This window comes from Quercus robur, chromosome 3 (genome assembly GCF_932294415.1).
Source record: "Quercus robur chromosome 3, dhQueRobu3.1, whole genome shotgun sequence".
In the NCBI taxonomy this organism is placed as follows: domain Eukaryota; kingdom Viridiplantae; phylum Streptophyta; class Magnoliopsida; order Fagales; family Fagaceae; genus Quercus; species Quercus robur.
In genome coordinates this window covers 34,928,133-34,951,429 of record NC_065536.1, presented here as the reverse complement: position 1 = coordinate 34,951,429, position 23,297 = coordinate 34,928,133, and the positions used below count along the sequence as shown (strand labels likewise).

At 36.8% G+C, this 23,297-nt stretch overlaps 1 protein-coding gene across 4 annotated transcripts in view; it reads left to right on the top strand.

Annotated features, from left to right (window-relative positions):
* LOC126717899 (ADP-ribosylation factor GTPase-activating protein AGD4-like) overlaps positions 1–23,297 on the top strand; it is a 43,760-nt gene that overhangs the window by 14,281 nt on the left and 6,182 nt on the right. For 2 of the 4 annotated variants that reach the window (XM_050419859.1, XM_050419861.1), the window contains exons 6-17: positions 1,737–1,781; positions 5,188–5,253; positions 8,864–8,911; positions 9,018–9,113; positions 9,195–9,236; positions 9,385–9,597; positions 9,750–9,881; positions 10,038–10,256; positions 11,419–11,505; positions 11,610–11,882; positions 12,723–12,844; positions 15,148–15,238. In XM_050419859.1, coding sequence (XP_050275816.1) covers positions 1,737–1,781; positions 5,188–5,253; positions 8,864–8,911; positions 9,018–9,113; positions 9,195–9,236; positions 9,385–9,597; positions 9,750–9,881; positions 10,038–10,256; positions 11,419–11,505; positions 11,610–11,882; positions 12,723–12,844; positions 15,148–15,238 — 1,434 coding nt within the window. Of the gene's footprint in view, positions 1–1,736; positions 1,782–5,187; positions 5,254–8,863; positions 8,912–9,017; positions 9,114–9,194; positions 9,237–9,384; positions 9,598–9,749; positions 9,882–10,037; positions 10,257–11,418; positions 11,506–11,609; positions 11,883–12,722; positions 12,845–14,034; positions 14,132–15,147; positions 15,239–23,297 lie in introns of those variants that run through there. The other 2 variants (XR_007652778.1, XM_050419860.1) reach the window with 2 other exon arrangements.

Genomic DNA, 23,297 nt, shown 5'->3' with positions numbered 1-23,297 from the left:
TTTGGGTCCATTATAACAAATACCAAACTAGACAAGCATTATAATTATCACCTCGCAATTCCATAATCCAATCAACCAAATCAAGAAACACAGGAAACCAAAATATATAGCCATTGTCTACTAGGATAAATGGATAACACCATCAAGTTAGTAGAAAAGCAGTTAAGACAAGCAAGAGAGAATTGTTTCAAGCAACTGGGCCTGTAAATTTGAAATAGATGAGCAACAAGTTGCGGTCAAGAGGCATTGGTATGTCTTAACAACGACAAGGTGAGAACAACGTAATGACCATTATCTCTTTGAATTGGCACTGTTTCAACCAAGTAGCAATAGTATCGGCCTATCAGGTTGATATTAGTTGTTGGAACAATGGGAGCTTGTAAATCTGAAGTGTTAAGTCCTCTAGTTGGTGATAATGATAGTGTGCGGAGTTTAAGATTTTATAGGGAATTCAATGATTGGGAGTTAGCGGCTTCTTACTCCTTTCTTCACTTCATCCAAACTTGGATTCCTAGGGGTGGAGGTTGTTATAGACTTTGTTGGCATCTCACTGGAAGTGGGAAGTTTGACATTCGGTCTTTCTATCATTCGAAATGCAACTCTTTCTACTTTCCTTTGGAAGGGCATTTGGAAAGTAAAGGTTCTTAAAAGGGTGGCATTTTGTATGTGAACAGCAGGTTATGGCTAGATTCTAACTTTGGATAACCTTGTACTTCGTGGTCGCCCTTTGGCGAATCGTTGTTGTATGTGCTATAGTAATGAGGAATCACTTGTTGATTTTTTGTTCGGTAGCTCATTCCTTGTGGATGTATATGCTTCAATTGTTTGGGATTGATTGGGTCATGCCAGGTTTAGTTGTAGACTTATTATTTTGTTGGTATCATTGGCTTAGGAAACATAATTTTGATATTTGGAATTTGGTTCCAGGCTGTTTAATGTGGACTATTTAGACTGAACAGAATCAGCGTTCTTTTGAGAATACTGGGAAATCTTTGGCTTAGTTGTTAGATTTATGCCAACGGACCCTCTTTGATTGGTCTCGGTGTTAGGGTCTCTTAGATTGTTTTGCACTTATGGATTTTCTTTTGTCTCTTAGAATAGCTTAGTGATTGTTTGTTACTTTTTGATTTCTTTTTTACTCTTTGTTCACTATTGTGAACCCTATGTATTTTTCCTGCTACTCCATTTTCAATAATATTTTTTCTTACCTATCAAAAAAAAAAAAACAATGGGAGCTTTGTGCTCCTACCAAGAAACAAGGGAGTATCAGATTTTTGCTAGGAAATGAAGGTTTCAAGTTCAGAGTGTTCATCATCGTGAACACGTTGTTCATTTCATTCAATAAAAGTTTTATTACCTATCCAAAAACAAGAAGAAGAAGGATTCAAGTTTGATGCTGGTCATTGACTGGCAGGAAACAAGGAAGCTTCAAGTTCTTGCTAGGAAGCAGGGGTTTTGGGTTCTATTTTGGTCACCAGTGGTTGATTTGGGTTTAGAAGCTTTTAGTGCTGTGAACGGACTGTCCTCAACCTTAAATTGTTTTTCATACTTATTTGTTTGATTGGTTGCTAGCTGTAGGAAATGGTGAATTTAATCATTTAATCTAACATAAGTGAAGAACTAAACTTTTCTATTTTGGTTTTGTTTACTAGAAATTAGTGTGAGTATTGAGATAAGGTTCTTGAAAGTTCTTCTCAATTATTTTTTCCTTTCATGCTTACCTCTTTACTTTGCAGGAGTCCCGTCGACGTTTTGACAAAGCTATACATGCTTATGATCAGGTATTGAATATCCTACTAAAAGCTTCTTGTATGAATCTGTCTATATATTCCCCCCCTAGTTGATGAGATGCTTGAGTTTCAAGCTTGTACTTAGAAAATATATGTTTATTTTATTTTTATATTTTCAAGGAGTTTCCTTCTACTATTGGCTTGAGGAGCTTTCAAAATCTTTTGAGGCATTGAGGGAATACCAAGAAACTGCTTTTGTATATCTTTACCAAATTCCTATATTTCTTTCTTTGATTGCATTGCATCTATCCTTCCCTAACTTCCCTGTTCCCTCATGCCATCCTAGGTCACTATGAAGATTCTCAAACGTGACAATTTTATCAAGAGGGGATATTTGTGTTAGAAACCCATGGGAAACTAGCTTGCAAGAGGAGGGTGCCAAAGAGCTTATAAACACATGGTTAAGCTTGCACTTAATCCATGTGAGACACTAGGATCATACCATACCACCACTCTCTGCAGTTGACGTCCACGGTGACTCTCTATTGGCATTGATCCGATAGTAGCCCCCCCCCCCCCCCCCCTTTTTTTGGGCAGCTCCATTGACCTATCAGTTATTCAATGACTTAGTTAGCCATTTTAATTTAGCCTCTAGGTTGCCCCCCTCCAAGACTTGAGACCCGACCACAAAGCCGCAACTCATTTGTTCCCATACTTAATTAGCTACATCCAATTATTCGATGTAGTGGTTGGCTCTGATACCAAATGTTAGGAGTGGTTCCTAATGGGGATGGATAGGAATTGTAGGGGAACGTATGAGAATTGTTGGGTAATTGATTTAATTCGAGGTAGTCACCCTTCATAGAGAAATATTAAGAGAGAGAGAGAGAGAGGGGAAATGTACTAAGTAATCAATTGGTTTATTCTTCAATGATATCTAATGTTGAATTACAATTATGTATTTAAAGGAAACTAGCTCTAATCTCATTGGCCTACATGGCTCAAGATAATTGGTTAGTTAATTCAATATGTGCTTTATGAATTAAGCCATGTGTTAAATGAGCTACATGTGCCCAAATCCTAACTAACTTATCTTAATCTCAACTAACTAACTACCTAACTAAAGGGATTACAATAATTATCTCATATTCCTAACATTTCCCTCCCCTTGAAGACGCCTTGCACACAAGGTGGTGTTGTGAAATGACACCTTCATGAGGGGAAACTGGCCATTAACCCAATACTTCAAAGCATCTTGAACATTGAACACACCAACTACTTCCAAGCACTTTGTCACAACCCATAACTTGTGCAAGTAGGTCCCATCATTAACTAGATCAGCAAAGGAGCACCAAGAAATCTTTATGACTTGGCCTGCCTTTCTATCAAATACGAAGCCCCCCTGACCATAAACTTTCAAACCAATGACCACCCATGCAACTCACGTGGGTAAGGAGATGATTGTCCACAAACTGCAAATAATCTAGTAAATGGATCCAACTGATCAAGATCCCATGAAGCCGATGTTGAGGATAGAGAGAGTTTCTTGAGAGCAGTTTCTATATCTTCACAACCTTTAAGATCCCAACTCACACCTAAGTTCTTATAAAAATTATGATCAGCTCGGTTATGGAAGCCATCATTTATCCCAACATAGCCACCAAGAAAGAATCATCTAGTTCAAATTTAATTGCATTGCCACCAGTGTGTGTGGCTGTTAATTTCAAGCCTTCATTCTTGATTACATGAGCAGCCCCATTTGTTGAAGCATGAGTTTGGCCATAGTCAAATGCCATTGGATCACTTGTATCCATGCCAACAGCAACAACTTTATGCATTGTGGATTCTTGGATCATCATCACCTTCTATGTTGGTTCTTTGGACTGAACTTTAATGGCAGTGTGTACAGGGATATCATCATCCACTTTGACACAAAAATCAACGTCCCGTCTTGCAATCTTGAGAGCTCTTCTTTCATGGCCTTTTTAGATTCAGCCAAGGCCTTGACCTTCTTTAAAACATCCTTGACATCCTCTGAAATTTTGTTCACCATTTGTCATAATGCATATGGGACACTAGGATCATAACAATTTGATAGTGAGTTGGTTTTGCATGTGATGATGTAGTGGGTAGATGGTGGACCATTTTTTGATACATTTCAGTGCTGCTTTTGAGTTGTGGAGCTTTGATTTTAGATCCTTTGGGATTCAATGGGTTTTTTTGGATAAGGTCATTGACCTTATGTTTGGATGGAGGAGTTGGGTTGGTAAGCATTCGTTGGATATTTGGAACCTTGTTCCATTATGTTTGATGATAATATGGAGGGAACACAATTAATGCACTTTTGAATATGTGGAAAGCGCGGGGGTTTAGTTTAGCAACCTTTGATTCCTTATATTAGTGGTCTCAAGCATGGAGCTTTATGAAGAGGAAATCCATTGTGTTGTTCATAGAGTCCTTACCTTTTCGTATATAATTCTTTCTTGTTGTCATTCTTGAGGCCTATTTATGTGCTTTGTACATGAATTTGTCTTTTTTTAATAAAATTATTCTTACCTATCAAAATCCTGGATCACTAGAGAGACTGTGAAAGCTTGCCATGTGTATGTTGCTTAGCTAGAGAACATGATAGAGTTAGTGAACCAAATCTTCTTACATTCTTTCAGTAGCTTGGGAGTTGTAATATTCTACCTATGCCCATTTGGGGCAACTAAATTTTGAGGTACTTTTTAATTGGCATGAGAGGTTTGGCAGTATTATCAGTAAACAAGTCTAGAGCTTCTCTTTTATGCCTGGCCTAGTTCTTATGGGTGGCACACAATTAATGAACGCTTTATACAATGGAGCATTCTTAAGAGTTTAGAAGCACACTTTTAGTACTTTATATGAGTAGATGGGGATTCTACCTCCTCATATCATCTTTCCATTATGGATTTCATCATTCTTATCTGACTTTTGATTGCGTGTTCTTGAAACTAAGAATTATTTACTAGGAAATTTTTTTTGGTAAATAATATTTTTTGTTGCAAAAGGAATAAGCCTTATGTACACAGGATTTATACTCCAATTTCTCCAAAAGAATTACAAGTAACTAGATTAACATTGAAAAAGAAAAACCAAAAATCAATGAACTCAACAAGAGAATTCATATCACTACACCCTAGAGTGCGAGATCACTTAAATAAATTTCTCAAGACTGAGGATTTCACGTTGTCTAAGATCATTAACTATAAGTTAAGATTTGTATTCTTTATGATTTATGAATGAAAATCTCAGAAGTGAGAAATTTTGATAGAAAACATATTTTATTTATGGGATGATTTCTCTTTTCTACCCTAGTACTTCTTAGGATTTATCCTGCTGTTAAACAAACTCATCATCTTCGTAGCATCATCTAGCTACATAAGGTTGTCTCTCTTGTATATATCTCTTTTATTTTGTGGTTTTCCATTGCCAGGCACGAGAAAAGTTTGTGTCTTTGAAGAAAAATACAAGAGAAGACATTGTTGCAGAACTAGAAGAGGTATTTTCTATATTATATTGTAATCAGTGGCTTATTAATTTTTTTTCTGAACAAGCATTTGCATCTGGCTGTGGTAACTTCATACTGTTTTATATCTAACTATATCTGTATTCATGGATCTTTTTTCTTGACCAGTTATGTGTTTAATTGCATTGGCAATTAGACGTGTTTTCTTGAAAATAATTAGTAGTCATAGATAGTATGATGTCAATTATCTTAAAGCCTGGCACTGATTGCTAGTATTTATTTATTTTTGGGACTGGTATGTTACAAATGTGCTCAATGGGTCTTGAACTCATGACCTCACCCTCATCCCATTATCATGGAAGAAGGAAGTACCAATTGAGCTATAGCTCATTTGTCTTAGTGTGGGGATGTGATTATCACTGCACATTGCAAATGGAGGCTTTACTGGCTGAAGATCTGTGCTTCAACAGTTTTACCCCTTTCATGTCCATGATGGACTGGGGGCTGGGACATTTCCCTTGAAGCCTTTTTATCAACAACATAACTAACTTGTTCTGAATTCTTCTCTAGATTGCCTTCATAATGCAAGGGTTAGTTTTAGGTTAGTGGGAAGTGACGTAATATTTGTCGAACTGGACTGAAGAACACACTTTTTATTTATTTATAATTTTTTTGTGATTTTGATTTTTGCTTCTATTTTTTTATTTTTTATTTTTATAAGTAATCTGATTGTCCTTCAGGAGAAAGGGCTGATAGATTGCTTTGGAAGCTTACTGAGAAGGGTAAATTTGACATCTGATCCTAGAATGAGGCATTGAGAGGGTCGCTAAGAACCTTGTATTTAAATCCTCCCTCCTCCATTGTTGTAACTATCAAGTTATAAAAAAATGAAGCATTAATAGGGTCTAATGTTAGGCAGTTAACTTGGAAGAGAATTTTGGCACTGTAAAGTCTATTTAAAAGTTGCATTTTTGGTTTGGACAGCTGCTTTGCTTAAAATCGTTGTGGTAGATGACCTTGTTAAGAGGATTAGTATTTAAGTGGATTGGTGTTGCATTTGTAAGGGCAGTGATGATATGGTTGATCTTCTGTTGATTCATTGACTTATTGCAAGAGTCATGGTCTTCTACCTTTTCCACTTTGGGGTTAAATGGGTAATATCTTAAAGAGATGGTGAGGTTTACCATAGTTTGGAGAGGCATGTTTGTTGACAATGTATTAGCCTTATTTGGAATGCAGTGCTGGGGGAAATTTAGAAAGAGGAACGGTTGTGCATTTAGGGGTTGAGATGGTTAAGCTTAAATCTTTATTTATAAGATATTTATGTGAGTGAATACATGCTTATAGCAGTATTCTTATTCTTTCTCTTGCATGGTTGATTTGTTACATTAGAATTTGTAATTTTTAAGTGAACCTTTTGTATAGCCTGTGTACTTATGGTTTCATCTTTTTCTAATAAAAGCTTGGTATTAAGCTGGAGTCACTCAAGGCAACCTACACTGGCTTTCTCTCCTTGGTTGCTCCTGTCCTGTCCATGCATTTGGATTTGCACCTGCTTTTCTGACTCCATTGTATTTACTAAATTTCTCAAGTTAGAATTAACTAGTACCTCTATGCAGAAGACGAACCCAGCCAGGTGGTTTCTCAAAAAGCTTTGAGCCTAGGGTAGATAATCTTTGGAGGTAGCATCCCTACTCAGTGATCGGTCTGCTAATTCATGCAAATCAAAAGAAATTTGTTTGAGTGTTTTACATGCATATCTCATTGAATAACGGCAACAGGGGTGCAACTCATGTACATGAGATGTTCACAAAAGGACCATAAGCTATCAAGGAAACTAAAAGCTCTAGAAATTTAAATAAATTAGAGAAAGAATAACACACGTTGGCAGCCAGGCAATCATATAAGGACTTAATGCCAAACCTTCAAATCCAAGACCAATTCCTCACACCCTTCGAAGTTTTAAGCATTTCAATCTCCAAATAAACCACATAAGACACAAAAGGTTTGCATTCCATACAGTTACATTATGCTATGATGCGGGATGCACAAGGATATTTTTATTTTAATTTAATATTATTATTTATTTTTGCACGTCAGTTGTATTTTTATGTTTTAAGTCCTAGTAGTTTATTAGGCTATTAGTATTTTAATATTTGGAAGTAAGGTTATTTTGGTAATGAGGTAATTAAGGTTTCCTAAGCCAATTAGAAATTAGGGATTAGTTATCCTACATAAGCAAACTATTGTACTAATTTTGGATATTATAATTTGATGAATGAAACAATAGCCTTTTCATTTCTTTGGTCTTGTGCCAACTCTAGTTCCACCCTAGGTGCTAACTCCTAGTGGTTTGAAATGCTTGGTGCCAACTCTAAGCCAGGCCTAGGTGCTGATCTGTAGGCCATGTCCCTTTATTTTCTTGTCTTTCAATTTTGCTGTTCAATTGTTCTAGTATTGTCCTGCGTAATGTTGTCTACCAAATTGTCCTTTCAAATTCACCACTCTTTAATGCCTTCCAAAAGGTCATATAATCATATCCAAAGAAGTTATCATGAATGAAATACTTATATTACTTATGGGTAAAAAAAGAAAGAAATGTAGACCATGTAAAAGAAAAACTTAAGGCGTATGGTTTGAGCTTGATGGCAATGTAGACCATGTTATTTATTTATTTATTGAAAATATTGTTTGAATTTGTCCAAAGAGTGCAACATGCTCTTTTTGCCCACATTTGCACACCATTTTGCGTAAATTTGTTTCATCACATTTTGTCCAAAGAGTGCAGTATTTTCTAAATAATAGTTTTAAAGTATTGTCTATAAAAATGTTTTAGACATGTATAATGAAATAATTTTTCTAAGACATTTGTCATCAAACATTTTTTTGGTTGAGAAATATTTTAATAATGACTTCAAATATTTTGTTGGTTGTTACTTATGTTTAAAACCCTAAAATAAACATAAATTATGCCCAAATATATATATAAATATATCTAACAATTAATATTAATTATTTATTTTACTGCAGTCCATGCCATGTCGTTTCCTTGTTTTCAAGAATTGTCGTTTTGTGGTCTCTCATGCCGGGTCATGTCCGTATCTTTCCTCCTAACCAATTTGTATAGTGTTACTACATTTTGGCAATGATATCTTAAATGACATTTCCTTCTCTGTAAGAACGTCGTGGAGGGTGAGATTGTGGTTTCTAAACCCACTGGGTGCATGTATATCTTACCATTAAAGAAGAAAAGAGTTTAACTATATTTCATGGTAAACATATTCAACACAACTTTTACCCCTTTAGGGTACAATCTAGTGGTTGGAGGCTTGTGATGAGTTGTAGAACTAAACATGTTGGGTTCGATCCCCATTAGGAGTTTTCCTGGATTACTTAATACACGGTTTTGGTGGGTGGGTTCGTGTATCCGTGGTTTACTCCCCAAGGGTGGATCCAAAGGGCACTGCCTTGGTGAGGTTGCACGTCATTTAAAAAAAAACATATTCAGTAAAACTTTTGTTTTGGTATTTAAAAGCCAGGTGCATATTCTTTCCTAAAATAAAATTTCTAGGAGCTGACACCTTCTTGATGGAAAAATTAAGGATCTTACATTCCTTATCATCCTTTTTTATTTTTTGGACAGGATCTGCAGAACTCAAAGTCTGCATTTGAGAGGAGCCGCTTCAATCTAGTATGCCTTCTACTTATGTGGATCTCTTCTATGCTTTTGTACAAAATCACTTTTTGTTGTTGTTCTACTTGTGGTAGACTTTCCTTTCTGGTTTTAAGGAGTGCAGGTAAATGCCCTCATGAATATTGAAGCAAAGAAGAAGTATGAGTTCTTGGAATCTATAAGTGCAATTATGGACGGTCATCTGAGATATTTTAAACTGGTGTGCTTTTTAAATTTTTAAATCTACACTTTGTTACATGTCAAACATTTTGTGGACTAAAGATAGTTATATGTGCTTTAGGGATATGAACTATTGAGCCAGATGGAACCATTTATTCACCAGGTATGTATGGGTTGGTGGAATATTTCCTTGCTTATCAGCTTTTGAAAATTTTCTTTTTTATCAAAGTACTGGAAGCATCATACTTAATTCAGAGTTGCTCCTGCGTTATATAATTATGAATGTTAAATGAATTGATTCCTGATATTAGGTATTAACATACGCACAACAATCTAAAGAAATGGCCAATGTTGAACAAGATAAACTTGCAAAAAGGATTCAAGAATACAGGACACAAGCTGAGCTGGACAATATGCGGGCTTTAAGTAGCTTGGAGCATTCAGCAGGTACTGATAGCATTCGTGTTGTTGGTATGAGTCCATACAAAAATGTCGAAGCAATTATGCAGTCCACCAATGGGGAGGTAATTAACCGGTTTTGGTAGTTTTATATTAAGTTACAGACTATGCAATTGCCTTCAGTTTCCATCATTGCAGCCCAAATTTTCTAAACATTGTGTCTGACTTCATTAGGGTTCCATTGTGACATTTTATTTTGTATTTTTTCACTTTTTAGGTCCAAACTATCAAACAGGGATATCTCTTAAAACGATCTTCAAGTTTGAGAGGAGATTGGAAGAGGAGATTCTTTGTACTTGACAGTCAAGGGACTCTAAGTTATTACAGAATGAAGGGTACCAAACCTGTGGTATATAATACTGTTATAACTTGTCTTGACCTATAAAATTTAGTGATGCAATGCTTAATTTATGTTTCTTTAGCTTGCTTCCAGACTTACTGACTTATGGTTTTGGCCTAGCTACATGAAATAATCCTAAGTTTTCTTTTTCCCTACCCCCAACAGGGCCTTCAATCTTACCATTATACTCGTTCAGCTGAAAGTAATAGCAGTATGTTTGGTAGATTCCGTTCAAGACACAATAGGACATCTTCATTAAGTGAAGAAATTCTGAGCTGCCGTACTGTTCATCTCCATACATCAACTATAAAGATGGATGCAGAGGACATGGATCTACGTCTTTGCTTCAGAATAATTTCTCCTTTAAAAACTTACACATTGCAGGTGATTGATCGATTGGCTTTTCAATATTTAAATAATATTCTTCTTCTGGATTGTGCATCAATGCATATAAGCAAAAGGCCAACTTCCTTTTTTTTGGGGTTTGTGTACCATAATGCCAACTATCCAAAATAAGCCTTTATACTCCTAGTTTTGTACAATGAAAATGGTAAAAAAAGAAAGAAAGAAAGAAAAAGCTTACGTGATTGTTAAGCTTATATTTCATTTCAGTCAAGCCTTTGAGCTCAAGCTTAAAATGCAAGCTTAGTATCAATCTAAAACTCGAACTCAATATTCTTGAATTAAGCTAGGAAAACCAGCAACACGACCATTGTACATTGTAAGCAAACAAAGCCCCAATACAATCAAGAAATCAATATAGTTAACACTTATACACAGTCTGGCAACAATACCAGAGCAACTATTACACACTAGATCAAGGAGAATGAAACTGCTCTATTAACATCAGAGTTTGGGAAGCCAATCAAGATTATTACTAAAAGGTAGCACTCTCTAGTTTCTACCCTTAACCATTTAGTGAACCGTGGCAAAAACCTAGGTCATTTCTATTTTTTCTGTTCTTTCAATTTTCGTGTTGCGTTTTTTCATAAAGTGCCCAAAAAGAAAAGAGAAACTTGTTATTATGATGTAGTCATGTCCTTTTTGGTAATTTGCCCATGAAACAACAGCTTTACACCATTGTCAAAATGCTCAATTATCAAAAACAACACTTTTTCATTGATTTAAAATTTTTTTTTTTTGGGGTTCAGGAAGAATTGAAACCACACATTTGTAAACAGAACTTCAAAAAACTATACCAAATGGATCCTTAGTTTTGTGCGACCTCAGTATGGATATTGGATACTGATTATCGAATTGGATTTTTCAGGACAATATTGTTACTTCATCAATTATCAAAGGCTTTTTATTTTTTATTTTTAAATGGTTGGCTAAGTGCCAATTATCTATGGTACGAATGATTTTTGCATTATCTTTTCTTGGGAATCGCCACAATGTGATCTTGGTTAATGATAATTGGCAACATATTATCTTAAGGAGTTGGTCCGTGAATTATTATTATTTTTTGGTTCTTTTTAAATCAATATACTTGAAGTATTCTGTAAAAAATTGTGCCAACTTTTTTCCTAAACCTTTGTTTGGTCAGGCTGAAAATGAGGCAGATAGGATGGAATGGATAAACAAAATCACAGGTGCTATTGCATCTCTTTTCAATTCTCATTTTCTTCAACAGGTTTGTCCATACAATGCCTTTTTCCTTCCTGTGTGATATTATACCAAGTTGTGCATGCAATCATTATAGCTTTCACTGACAAGAATTTGTTGTCTATTTGGCAGCCGCACCCTGGAATAAAACATGTTGAGAACAGTCACTCTATCTGTGGTGCTTCTGTTGATGTTCAATCACTAGGTAGCCATGAAAGTTTAGACAATGACATAAAATTCAACAGAGCTGATTATGTTCCTAGAATTCTCAGAGGAATTCCAGGAAATGATATTTGTGCAGAGTGCAGCACTTCTGAACCAGATTGGGCATCTCTTAATCTTGGCATATTGTTATGCATTGAATGCTCTGGTGTTCATCGGAATCTTGGTGTTCATATCTCAAAGGTGCCTTATATTTGGAATGTAAATTAAAAAATTTATTGCTATTATTTTGTTATAGAATTTATAGTTACAAATATCTGTTTTGGCTCTTGAAACTGCTCATATAGAAACACTACGGATGATGGCTGAAAGAATATTATATGCTTCCAATGATAGCTAAATCCTTTGTGAAAGAACTCTGCAATTATAATAGTAAGACTGAGTAGCTGCTTCTTTTTTATCTTTTGGAACATTTTTCAAGGCCTCAGATGTTAATGCTAAAATTATTAACTTCCTTGAGAAAATATATGTCATGAATCAATATGTGGTGCGTAGTAAATAGGTGTAATAAACACCGTAAAATAATTCTTTGAAGTTACTGTATTATTGAAGCCAGGCTAATTCTTTCTAGTATGATTTATTTATTGAAGTGACCGTATTACAAGAAAATATTCCTGCTTATAACCTGACTTTGAGTGGCATCTGAGATGTCACACTATATAAAATTTAAGTAGGATACTTGATATGTTCTACTAGGAAGTCATTTAATGGCCATCATAAGTTATTCTTCACAATGTTAAAGGCATACCTAAGAGTCTCTTGCCAAGAGCCTAATTGGAAGCTCATATGATTGCTTGAAGTCTTATGTTGAGTTTCACGTGAACATTGATTATATTGGTTTTAATGATTTAGATATAGTTTTGTCTAAAAATTTATGTCAACCAAAAAGGTTCAGGTTCTTTAGAGTCAGCACTTATGTATTAAAGAATCACAGTGAATAATAACCTCCATAATTGTGTCATGATTGTCAATTCCCTGTTGAGAGCCTACTATTAAAGTGATACTTTGTCCTATCTACTGCAGGTGAGATCTCTAACATTAGATGTCAAGGTTTGGGAACCTACTGTCTTGGACTTGTTCCAGAACTTGGGTAACTCTTTTTGTAACTCTGTGTGGGAGGGATTGCTTCTACTTGAGAATGAAAGGTAAGATTTCCTTGAGCTGTATACCAGATAGGCTATATTATTGAGTTTGTCTAGTAGCTGTTAGTTTCTTTATTTTATCTTTGTTGTGATTGTTGGCATGTGGAAAATTTGATGTAAATGAATGTGATAAGTTACTACTTGTCCCAAATGCCTAAGCTATTGGGAAATGGTGAATTTAATCATTTTAACTATTATTCTAAGACTCCCACTTGACTTGTGAGTCTAAACCCTCCCTTAATAAGTGGGGTCCAACATGTTGGATTTTTAACTTTTTAAATGAGAGGTAGACTAGAGACAAAGTTCAAATTTAGGATCACCTGCTTTATATGTATAGGGTTGGGTTCAAATTACATCTAGTGTAACTTTAAGTAATATCACGTCACTCAATATTTTTTATTTAATGCAAATTTTGATAAATTCACTGTTGGATTACATTTCTTCTTGTGCCCTCAATGCTTACAAAATTTCAAGATCATCAAAGATCAATAACCATATTATCTATAAAATGTTAAAATTATGCATAAAAGATGTGTTTATGAATAGAATGGTAAATAGCATTTGATTGGCACAAAATTTGGCATGCTTGTTAAGATCATTGAGAATATTGAATCCAGTGGTGAGATTTTTGAAATATTAAAGTTATTAGCTGGTATAACGTTACTTAAAGTTACACTGGTCTAGACCCATACATATATAAACCTTTTTGTGCATGAGCTTGTTCATTAAAAACATTACTAACTTGTGAATCAAGCTTCAAATACGGGTAGAACTTGACTTTTTTCCTAATGAAATGAACATAAACAAACTTTTTCTCAAGCAAAGTCTAAGCCATTTATGAACAACTTAGTTTGTTTATTGCCTTAACTATGTTGCACCTTTTGATCCGTACACTTCACCTAAGATTGTAAAAGAAAAAAAAGGTTTAGTTTAGATTTTATCTCCTTTTTTGGCAACAAGCTCTCCCTAACTTTTGGTAAAGAGATTCTTCTAACTCTTTTAAATGAAATTTGGGGTTTTTTCTTACATTTATCATGGAGGATCTTTTGCTATTAAATAAACCCTTCTATTTGAGGTATTTAAAATATTAATCTGGCAACTTTTGAGACTGCAATTAATGAGAGATATTGGTGAATTAATGAAAAGGTTGCAGCAGCAACATATATAAGAACTGAGACTTGTTTAAGATATAGGCCAGACCTTTGAGCAATGGCAAGTGCCCTCTGTCCAAGGCTCCAAGCAATGTGTGGCAAGTTTGAGTGTGGGAATCAGTCTCTCCAAAAATTGGGGGTAAGGTTGCCTATTGATTACCTCTTTGAAGCTCTATAGAAATTGGAGCCTTCTGCACTAGGAATAACCTTTGAGACTTGTTTTAAAATGTTTAAAAAAAAAAAAAAATTATTATTACTGTTATTGATAAGTTACACACACACAGTGATTTTTGAATCCATGATGGCATGACCTCACTCTCCATCCCATATTATGGGAGAAGAAAATGCCATTTGTTTTAAGACAGTTTAATGTTGCTTTCTACAAAGTCACCTTACACAAACTTTTACAATAACATTCCTTTAGATTGAGGGAACTGATATGTTTTTTCTGAAATATGGTTTTATAAAATCTTTGGTTCAGTGGCTACATGGTAATCTATACTTTTAGTACTGGGTAGTTTTGAGTATTCTCAGCAAGAATTCAGATTTACCCATCTAGTTTATTTTCTGAATGCAATAATTTTTGTATACTTTCTTAGTTTCTTACTCGTCATTACCATTTCCCCTGGTATAGTGACCAGTTCCATGTTTTCCTCGAATTTATCATTTCCCACAGCTGTTTGAAAGAGAAATATGAATTTGGTTATACTTATTAATGTCATATATGCATATGGATTTTTGGCTCTTGGGCCTTGGCTCAGGTGGAGAAGATCTATGGTTTAAATCTTAGAAATCAATCAATAAATATGCATATATATATATATATATATAGAGAGAGAGAGAGAGAGAGAGAGAGAGAGTATGACAAGATTTCAAACAAATAAAAAGATCTTAGTCCATACTTTGTTATGGCTTTTAGCCACTGCTATTTGAATAGATCTAAAGATGTGTTTATATATTTCAGTCAATAAAGAGAGTGAATTCTCGTGAATTAAAGCTAAGAATTGGTGGAAATATCATCTATATGACAATTTAGCTTACTGGCATCATTTCTTGTCTGGCTGATTGAATATTGGTCATATACATTTTGTGGTATTCTAGAAGTTTTAAATTTTTAATGTTATTCCCTTGTAATTCCAATGTAATCTTATGCAGGATAGATGAATCAAGTGCTATGATCGCATCAGTTACAAAACCATGCCCCAAAGATCCCAACTACGTTAGGGAGAAATACATTCAAGCAAAGGTAACTAGTTAATCCGTCTCTTGTATTGTATATGTATTGAAATCAATATCTTGCTTAGAGCATCAATATTGATATTCTGTATGACATCTTTAAAATTGCAAAAAATTTCTGTGAGATTTTTCTGTATAATACTACCTCCAGCCCATTTCTAATGATTTCTCTTTGTATTTGATTTTTCACTCTATTCTACTTGAATATAAGGGTAGCATAAGAAAGTCATTGATGTGGAAAGTGCAAAGAAAATTTTATTTTATTTTGATTTTGTTTATTTTAGTACTCAAATTTTATTTTAGGTCGTATTATTTAAATTAAGTTGTGTTAAAGATGAGAATAAAATAATATAGAGAAGCGAAAGCAAGAAAGAGAGAAGAACACAAGGGATTACGTGGTTCGAACATCCACAGAATAAAGCCCTAGTAGCTACATCTTTACTATAAACTGGAGGGTATCAGAATTTGTTTCAAAACCTTGAGACAGTATAGAGGCCCGGCTACCTCAAATTAGTCAGAAATATTGTTCCCGGTTATTTTTTTACGTCTGTCTTGGATTGTTATGGGTGGATTTCGCAGTTTTTTTATTGAATCGAAGCTGTTTCAATTGGTGGTTGAGGAAGGGGGGAACTTTTTTTCCCTTAGGATTTATGAACGGGGAAAGTATTTCATGCAATCAGTTTTTATGGGTAAGAGTGCAGCACGATGGTTAATGCAAAGCTTGGAACACACAGTGATTGGGAGTAACCCCAGACACTTCTTCACGCTCAGGGAAGGAGACACTGCATACACAGTGCAACGTTGCTCTAACTCGTTTGGGCAATATTTGTTAGTAACAGAGTTAAAAGTTGGCGGGATGAGAAGATCGATCATTATTCCTGCAGGCAAGGCACAACGAGGTTGGAGGGCCTTTGGTATAGAATTAAGGAGAATGCTTGAACCTTCTCATTATGCGTTGGGTGTTCCAAAAGCTGTATCGTCTAAGTTGGGTTCAGAGGTTCACCCTTCTCGGTCTTTTGTTGAAACGGTAAAAGCGTCTATGCAGGGAAGGAAGCATGCTTTCCAGCCCTCCATTAAAGAGACAGAGAAGTGTCAAGCAGTGGAGAACACTATGCCGCCTCCGAGAGATGAAGATGGGATTCAGGTGGTGGCTTTTGAAGTTCCGACTAATAAGGCTATTCCGATTGCCGTGGATGGAGTGGAGGGGAGTCACCGTGATATTAATGTAGATGCTAAGGTTAAGGAGAAAATCCCGGAACAAAATAATTTCAGATTGAATAATTTGAATTTGAAAGAGGTTGATTTTGGTAGGGAGCGTCAAGTTAGGAGGTCTGGTTGGTTAAGGAAAGGTTTGACTGTGGAAGTAAATGAATTTGGCAAGAGGCGGGTGTCTTGGCAACGTGTTAGGAGTGACAAGCAAGCTGTAAAGTGGGTGGCACGGGAGGATCTTTCTGCCCAGGTTAGCATTCAGGATAGGGAAAATGGGTTTTCTGAAGCCCAGGCTTCTTGTTTGGGTATTGGTAAGAGCTGCTTAGGCCCACTGTTGCCTAGGCCTTTTTCTTTTGAGGCAGGGGCTTGCTCCAAGCAGTCCAATAATAAACCCAGCCCATGTTCTACAGGCCCATTTGTGGAAGGTGGTGAGACTCAGGCAAACAAATCAGGCCCGAGCTCCTCATCAGTTGGTATGAGTGCTAGTGTGCCACCGGCGAGCTCGGCAATTGATCTTCTACCGACACAGAGGACGGCGATGGCTCCGGTGGCTGACTTGAGCTCGAGCACACCCATACCGGTACCGGAAATTCACGGCGGGAGTGGGTCTTGCGTCCAGGTGAGCCCGAGCTGGATCACCCAGCACCCCACCTTGCCGACGCTGGTAGCGGAAGTGGTCAAGGCCACTCGTGAGCTGGGTTCACCACCCTTAGCTCCGACATGCCTCTCGCTGGAGCCGGCGAAGGTGTTGCCCTCAGAGGATCCGGTACAAAAGACGGCAGAAGGAGTTTTGACTGTTCCTCAGCGCTGGGTTCCGCCGGTGGAAGAGTTGGGGTGCGCCGGGATTCTTCTGAAGCTGGGTTTCAGGCTCAGTTCTGGTCGGGACAGTTTGTTGGGTCATTTTGAGTTGTCGGGTGGGTTGATTTCTGAAGCTAAGAGGTTAGTAATTCTCGATTTTGTGCCGAGATGGATCGGAACTCCTTTTCCCGATCAGTTTCTGGAGTTTCTGCGAGCTGGGTCGATGGGTTTCGGAGTATCGGGTCAGGAGGTTAATATTTGCTCTAGTAAGGAGCTTTCAAGCTTTCCTAGGGAGATTGTGCTTGCAAGGGATGCAGCTGATTTTTCTGTGGGTTTTGGTGAAAATGAAGTGTCAGATTGTTTACCTCTGCAATTCATTGATCCGGGTGTGTCAACAAATTTGGAAGAATTGAAGGAGGCCACTGAGGTATTGAGTATTGAGAATAAGTTAGATATTTCTAGCTGGGTGAAGCACAGAATTCCTGGGTTCAGTAAATTGGTTGGGTTGTCAACGAATCGACATGAGAAATTGTGCATTGCTCTCTTACAGAGGCTAGAAACTGAGATGGAAGCAGCCAATGTGTTACACAGGAGAGAAATGGGGAGTAAAAAAGTGGCTAAGTCCAAAAACAAGGGACGTAGAGAGTTGCAAAACTTGATATGCTCGGTGAATTATGAGAGGAGATAAAGGGTGGTTTTGTGTTGGTGTCATGAGTTGGGGTTAGTTTAGTGTCTATGAAGATAAAAATGATTTCGTGGAATGTTAGAGGTTTAAATGATCCTCAAAAAAGACTTGTGGTGAAGAATTTGTTGCGGGAGTGGAAGTGCGATGTTGTTTGTTTACAAGAGACGAAAATTGCTAGCATGAATAGACAGTTGGTCTGTAGTTTGTGGGGTTGTCCATATGTGGATTGGGCTGTTTTGGAGGCTGATCGGACTGCTGGTGGTATCTTGCTTATGTGGGATAAAAGGGTTTTGGAGAAGGTAGAGGTTATGGTCGGCATTTACTCAGTTTCGGTTAAGTGGCAAGGGGTGGGGGACGGTTTTATATGGGCATGCTCGGGGGTTTATGGCCCAAATGAGAATGTTGAGAGGGGTCACATGTGGGATGAGTTGGTGGGTATTCAGCAGTATTGGAGGTTACCGTGGTGTTGCTTTGGCGATTTTAATATTGTTCGCTTTCCTAGTGAGCGTAGGGGTGCAGCACGTTCGACATTGGCTATGGAAAAATTCTCTGAATTTATTGAGGATCTAAACTTGGTAGATTTGCCTTTAGATGGAGGTAGATACACATGGTCCAGTGGCACCGATCAACCAGCGATGTCTAGGATTGATAGAGCATTGGTCACTACAGATTGGGAGGACCACTTCCCTGATGTTATTCAAAGGATTTTACCACGTCCTATCTCAGATCATAGTCCAATTCTTTTGGAAGCAGGGGGAATGGCAAGGGGGAAAAGTCCGTTCAGATTTGAAAATATGTGGTTGAAGACGGAGGGATTTGTGGATAGAGTTCAGTTTTGGTGGAATCGGCATTCTTTTGTGGGTACACCTAGTTTTGTGTTTGCAAAAAAATTGAAGGCTCTGAAAGAGGATATTGTGCAATGGAATCGCCGAGAGTTTGGTAATGTAGAGCGTCAGAAGAAACAATTATTGGAGGAACTAAAAAAATTAGACGCCAAGGAGGGGGATTTTGGTCTCACTGATGGGGAGAAAGGCCATAGGGTAGCTTTGAGGTCCCAAGTGGAACATCTTCTTTCCTTGGAAGAAATTTCCTGGAGACAAAAATCTAGGATGTTATGTATCAAGGAAGGGGATAATAACACCAAGTTTTTTCACAGAATGGCTAATTCTCATAGAAGGTTTAATCATCTAAGGACTTTGGAGGTGGATGGGGTGGTTTTTGAGGAGGAATCCGAGGTGTCTGATCAGGTAGTACAATTTTATAAAACTTTGTACAAGGAGACTGAGGGTTGGAGGCCTTTTGTGGAGGGTTTGGAATTTGATCGTATTGGGGATGTGGAGAGGGTTTGGCTTGAAAGGAAGTTTGAGAGGGAGGAGATACTTCAAGTTGTATGTGATTTGGAAGGGGACAAAGCTCCAGGTCCGGATGGGTTTACTATGGCTTTTTATCATCTCTGTTGGAGAGTAGTGGAGAAAGACGTCTTAGCGGTCTTTGAAGAGTTTTCTCAGCATTGTAAGTTTGAAAAATCCCTTAATGCTACCTTCATTGCATTAATTCCTAAAAAGAATGATGCCTCTAATATTAGAGATTTCCGACCTATTAGCTTGGTGGGGAGTGTGTATAAAATCTTGTCTAAGGTTTTGGCAAATCGATTGAGAGTGGTATTAGATCAGTTGATCTCTGAGTCTCAGAATAGTTTTGTGGGTGGGAGACAAATTCTTGACTCGGTTCTTATTGCGAATGAATGTGTGGATAGTCGAGGGAAGAGTAGGGTTCCTGGAGTCATTTGTAAGCTTGATATTGAGAAAGCCTACGATCATGTGAATTGGGAGACTTTGTTGAATTTGTTGCATAGAATGGGCTTTGGAGTGAAGTGGTGTAAATGGATCCGTACTTGTATATCCACAGTTCAGTTCTCTGTTTTGATTAATGGGTCTCCAGCTGATTTCTTTGGTAGTTCAAGAGGTTTAAGACAAGGGGATCCGCTATCTCCTATGCTATTTTTGATTATGATGGAGGTGTTTAGTAGGATGTTGAGAAGAGTGCAGGAAGCCGGTTTGATTCGTGGCTTTAAAGTTGAAGGTAGGAGGGGTGGTGGGGAATGTGTTACACATCTACTGTTTGCAGACGATACTATCCTATTTTGTGATGCGGATGTGGAGCAAATCCTTCATATTCGGTTGTTGTTACTTAGTTTACAGGCGGTAACAGGTTTGAAGGTTAATGTGCATAAGAGTGAAATGGTTCCAATAGGGGTGGTTGATGATGTGCATGCCCTTGCTGAAATTTTGGGTTGTAAAGTCGGAAAGTTACCTATGACTTATCTTGGCATGCCTTTAGGGGCTTCACATAATTCCCCTTCAATTTGGAATCCTATTCTGGAAAAATTTGAGCGGAGATTAGCCGGGTGGAAGAAGCTATATTTGTCTAAGGGGGGTCGATTGATGCTACTTAAGAGCACACTATCTAGTCTTCCTACCTATTTTCTATCGCTATTCACAATTCCTACTCATGTGGCTAATAGAATTGAAAAACTACAAAGGGATTTTCTTTGGGGTGATAGCAGAATTCATCTGGTAGGATGGGACAAAGTTTGTGCGCCTATAGCTAATGGTGGTTTGGGGATAAGGAAACTTACTACTTTCAATAAGGCCTTATTGGGGAAATGGTTGTGGCGGTTTGGGAAGGAAGAGGATCGGCTATGGAGGAGGGTGGTGGCTTCAAAATATGGGGAAGAGTGGGGGGGGTGGACCTCAAAACTGGGTAGGGGAGTTCATGGGTGTGGTTTGTGGAGAGGCATTCGCATGGGTTGGGAGGATTTTAGTAAGAATTGTCAATTTGTTGTTGGGTTGGGGAATAGAGTGAGGTTTTGGCAGGATGGGTGGTGTGGGGGTCAACCTTTTTACTTGGCCTTCCCAAGGTTGTATGGTATTGCTATTGATAAGGAGATATCTGTTGAAGCCTCCTTGTCAAGGCAAGGGGAGGAGGATAGACGAACTTGGGAGGTTCGTTTTACTCGAGAATTTAATGATTGGGAGATGGAGGAAGGGCTACATTTTCTTTGTATGTTGGGAGCTAATATTCCTCCTATGGATGTGGGAGACCGGATGAGGTGGAAGTTGAAGGTTAATGGGGATTTTGATATCCGGTCATATTATAACAAATTAAGGAATTCTCCTTCAATAGTCTTTCCGTGGAAAGCTATTTGGAAAGTAAAGGCCCCTAGGCGAGTCTCCTTTTTTGTTTGGTGTGTAGCTTGGAATAAGATCCTAACGGGTGATAACCTAAGATTGAGGAGACTGGTGTATTTTGTGGATTGGTGCATTATGTGTAGACATTGTGGAGAGTCGGTAGATCATTTACTTCTTCATTGTGAGATGGCTTATCGGTTATGGAGTTTTGTCTTTATAACTTTTGGCTTGTATTGGGTTGTACCTAGTTCGATCCCAGACTTGCTTTTTGGCTGGTGGAATTGGTTGGGGAAACACTCGTCTCAGATATGGAATTTAGTTCCGTTGTGCATCTTTTGGTGTATTTGGAAGGAACGGAATCGGCGGACTTTTGAGGATTTGATTAGCTCCGGTGATCAGATGCTGGCTTCTTTCAGTGGGACTCTTTTTGATTGGTCTCGGGCTTGGGGACTCACGACTAGTGATTCTCTCCCTTCTTTCATTATCTCTCTCTCTCTTTGTAATTAATTTGTGATTTGGTTTTCTTTTTTGCTTTTTCGTTGTTTCCTCCTTGTACTTTTTGGGTTTGCTCTATGTTTTTTATGCATAGAGCAGCCATTCGTATATATAACATTCTTACTTATCAAAAAAAAATATTAGTCTATATAAGCACACTATTATACTTTAGTAGAGACAATTTCCTTGAGTAATAAATTTATTGTTGAAGTTTTTCCTTCAATAGCTTGATGCTGATTCTATGCGACCTTAGGCGCTTATTCTGATTCGTAGGTTTTTTTTATTTTCTTCAGTTTCTGTGTTGCACCAGTCTTGGTTTTGTGAATTACGTTAGTCATACATATTTTGTGCTTTGATTTTGGAAGATCAACATATATTATGAAACATCCCAAAAAGGAAATACATAGAAGTATTATTGATCAGTTAAACTCTCATCTTGTGTATGTGGGAAATTCATGTCTTGGCATTGGTGATAAATTTTCTGTTTTGATATTTTGAAACTTGCAATAAGATTTCTTAATATTCTTCTAAATAATACTCTTCCACCCTTTTTTGCATTATTTCTCTTTCATTTGCTGCTTTATTCTTTCTTTTTTGTTTTTTTTTTTTTTTTTTGATGAAGTTTTCGGGAAAGTCATAAATATTGTGTATTGGTATTAAAAGTGGACATCTATTAATGGAACTTCCGAGAAAGGAAGGAGGGAAAACAAAATGTGACAGAGAAAGTAATATATGTACCAAAAATGGTATGTCCATTATATACTCTGTAAGCAGGATGATATGTGCACGTCTTTTCTTTTGTCTTGGATAAGTATTGATATATGCTAATTCTACTTCATTAGAATCTAAATAGAGAATTGATAGACATGTAATTCTAACTGCTGATGAGCATGTGGAAGATATTTAGGAATTTCAAATTAGTATGCTTACGAAGCATTTATTTAGTGTAAAAATGCGAAACTGACCTTCTAAATTTCTTCAGATCTCATTTCAGTTCTCTAAATTTACTTTTGTTCATTATAGTCCTCTAAGTTTCAAATTTATTCAATTAAGGATTTTCCTTCAACTTTTATTAAAATTTTTTGAAAAAAAAAATCTGCAAAATATTTTTCAATCATTTGTTGAATTTTTTTAATTTAAAAAATTTGAAGAAAAATTTAAAAAATTGAAAAATTAAGCACAATATATAACAAAAGTTAATGGAAAAGTCTTAATTGAATAAACTTGAAAGTTAGAGGATTGAAATAAACGAAATCAAAGTTAAATGACTGAAATAAAATCTGAAAAAACTTAGAGGGTCAGTTTTGCATTTTAGCCTATTTTATATTTCCACATAATTCCAATATTAGGCTGGTGATTAATTAGGGATATGTGCCTTCGTGGTAAAACAAATCACCACCAATTTAAGATATGATATGTCTTGTTTTAGCTGGTACTGATACTACATTCTCTCTATACAAGTTCAGGTTGCAGTTACATGTTATAGACCATTCAATGGCTGCCTTGTAAATGAGTATAGCAACCAATTTTACTGTTCCCAGATTTTTAGAATGAATTCTTACTATTAACCAACGTAGTATCCTATTTTTTTTTTTTTTTTTTTGATAAGTAAGAAAGATGTATGTTCAAAAAGCTACCTCATGCAAAAAAAAGCATAAGGCAGACCAAGGATTACAGAAAAAGAAACGAAA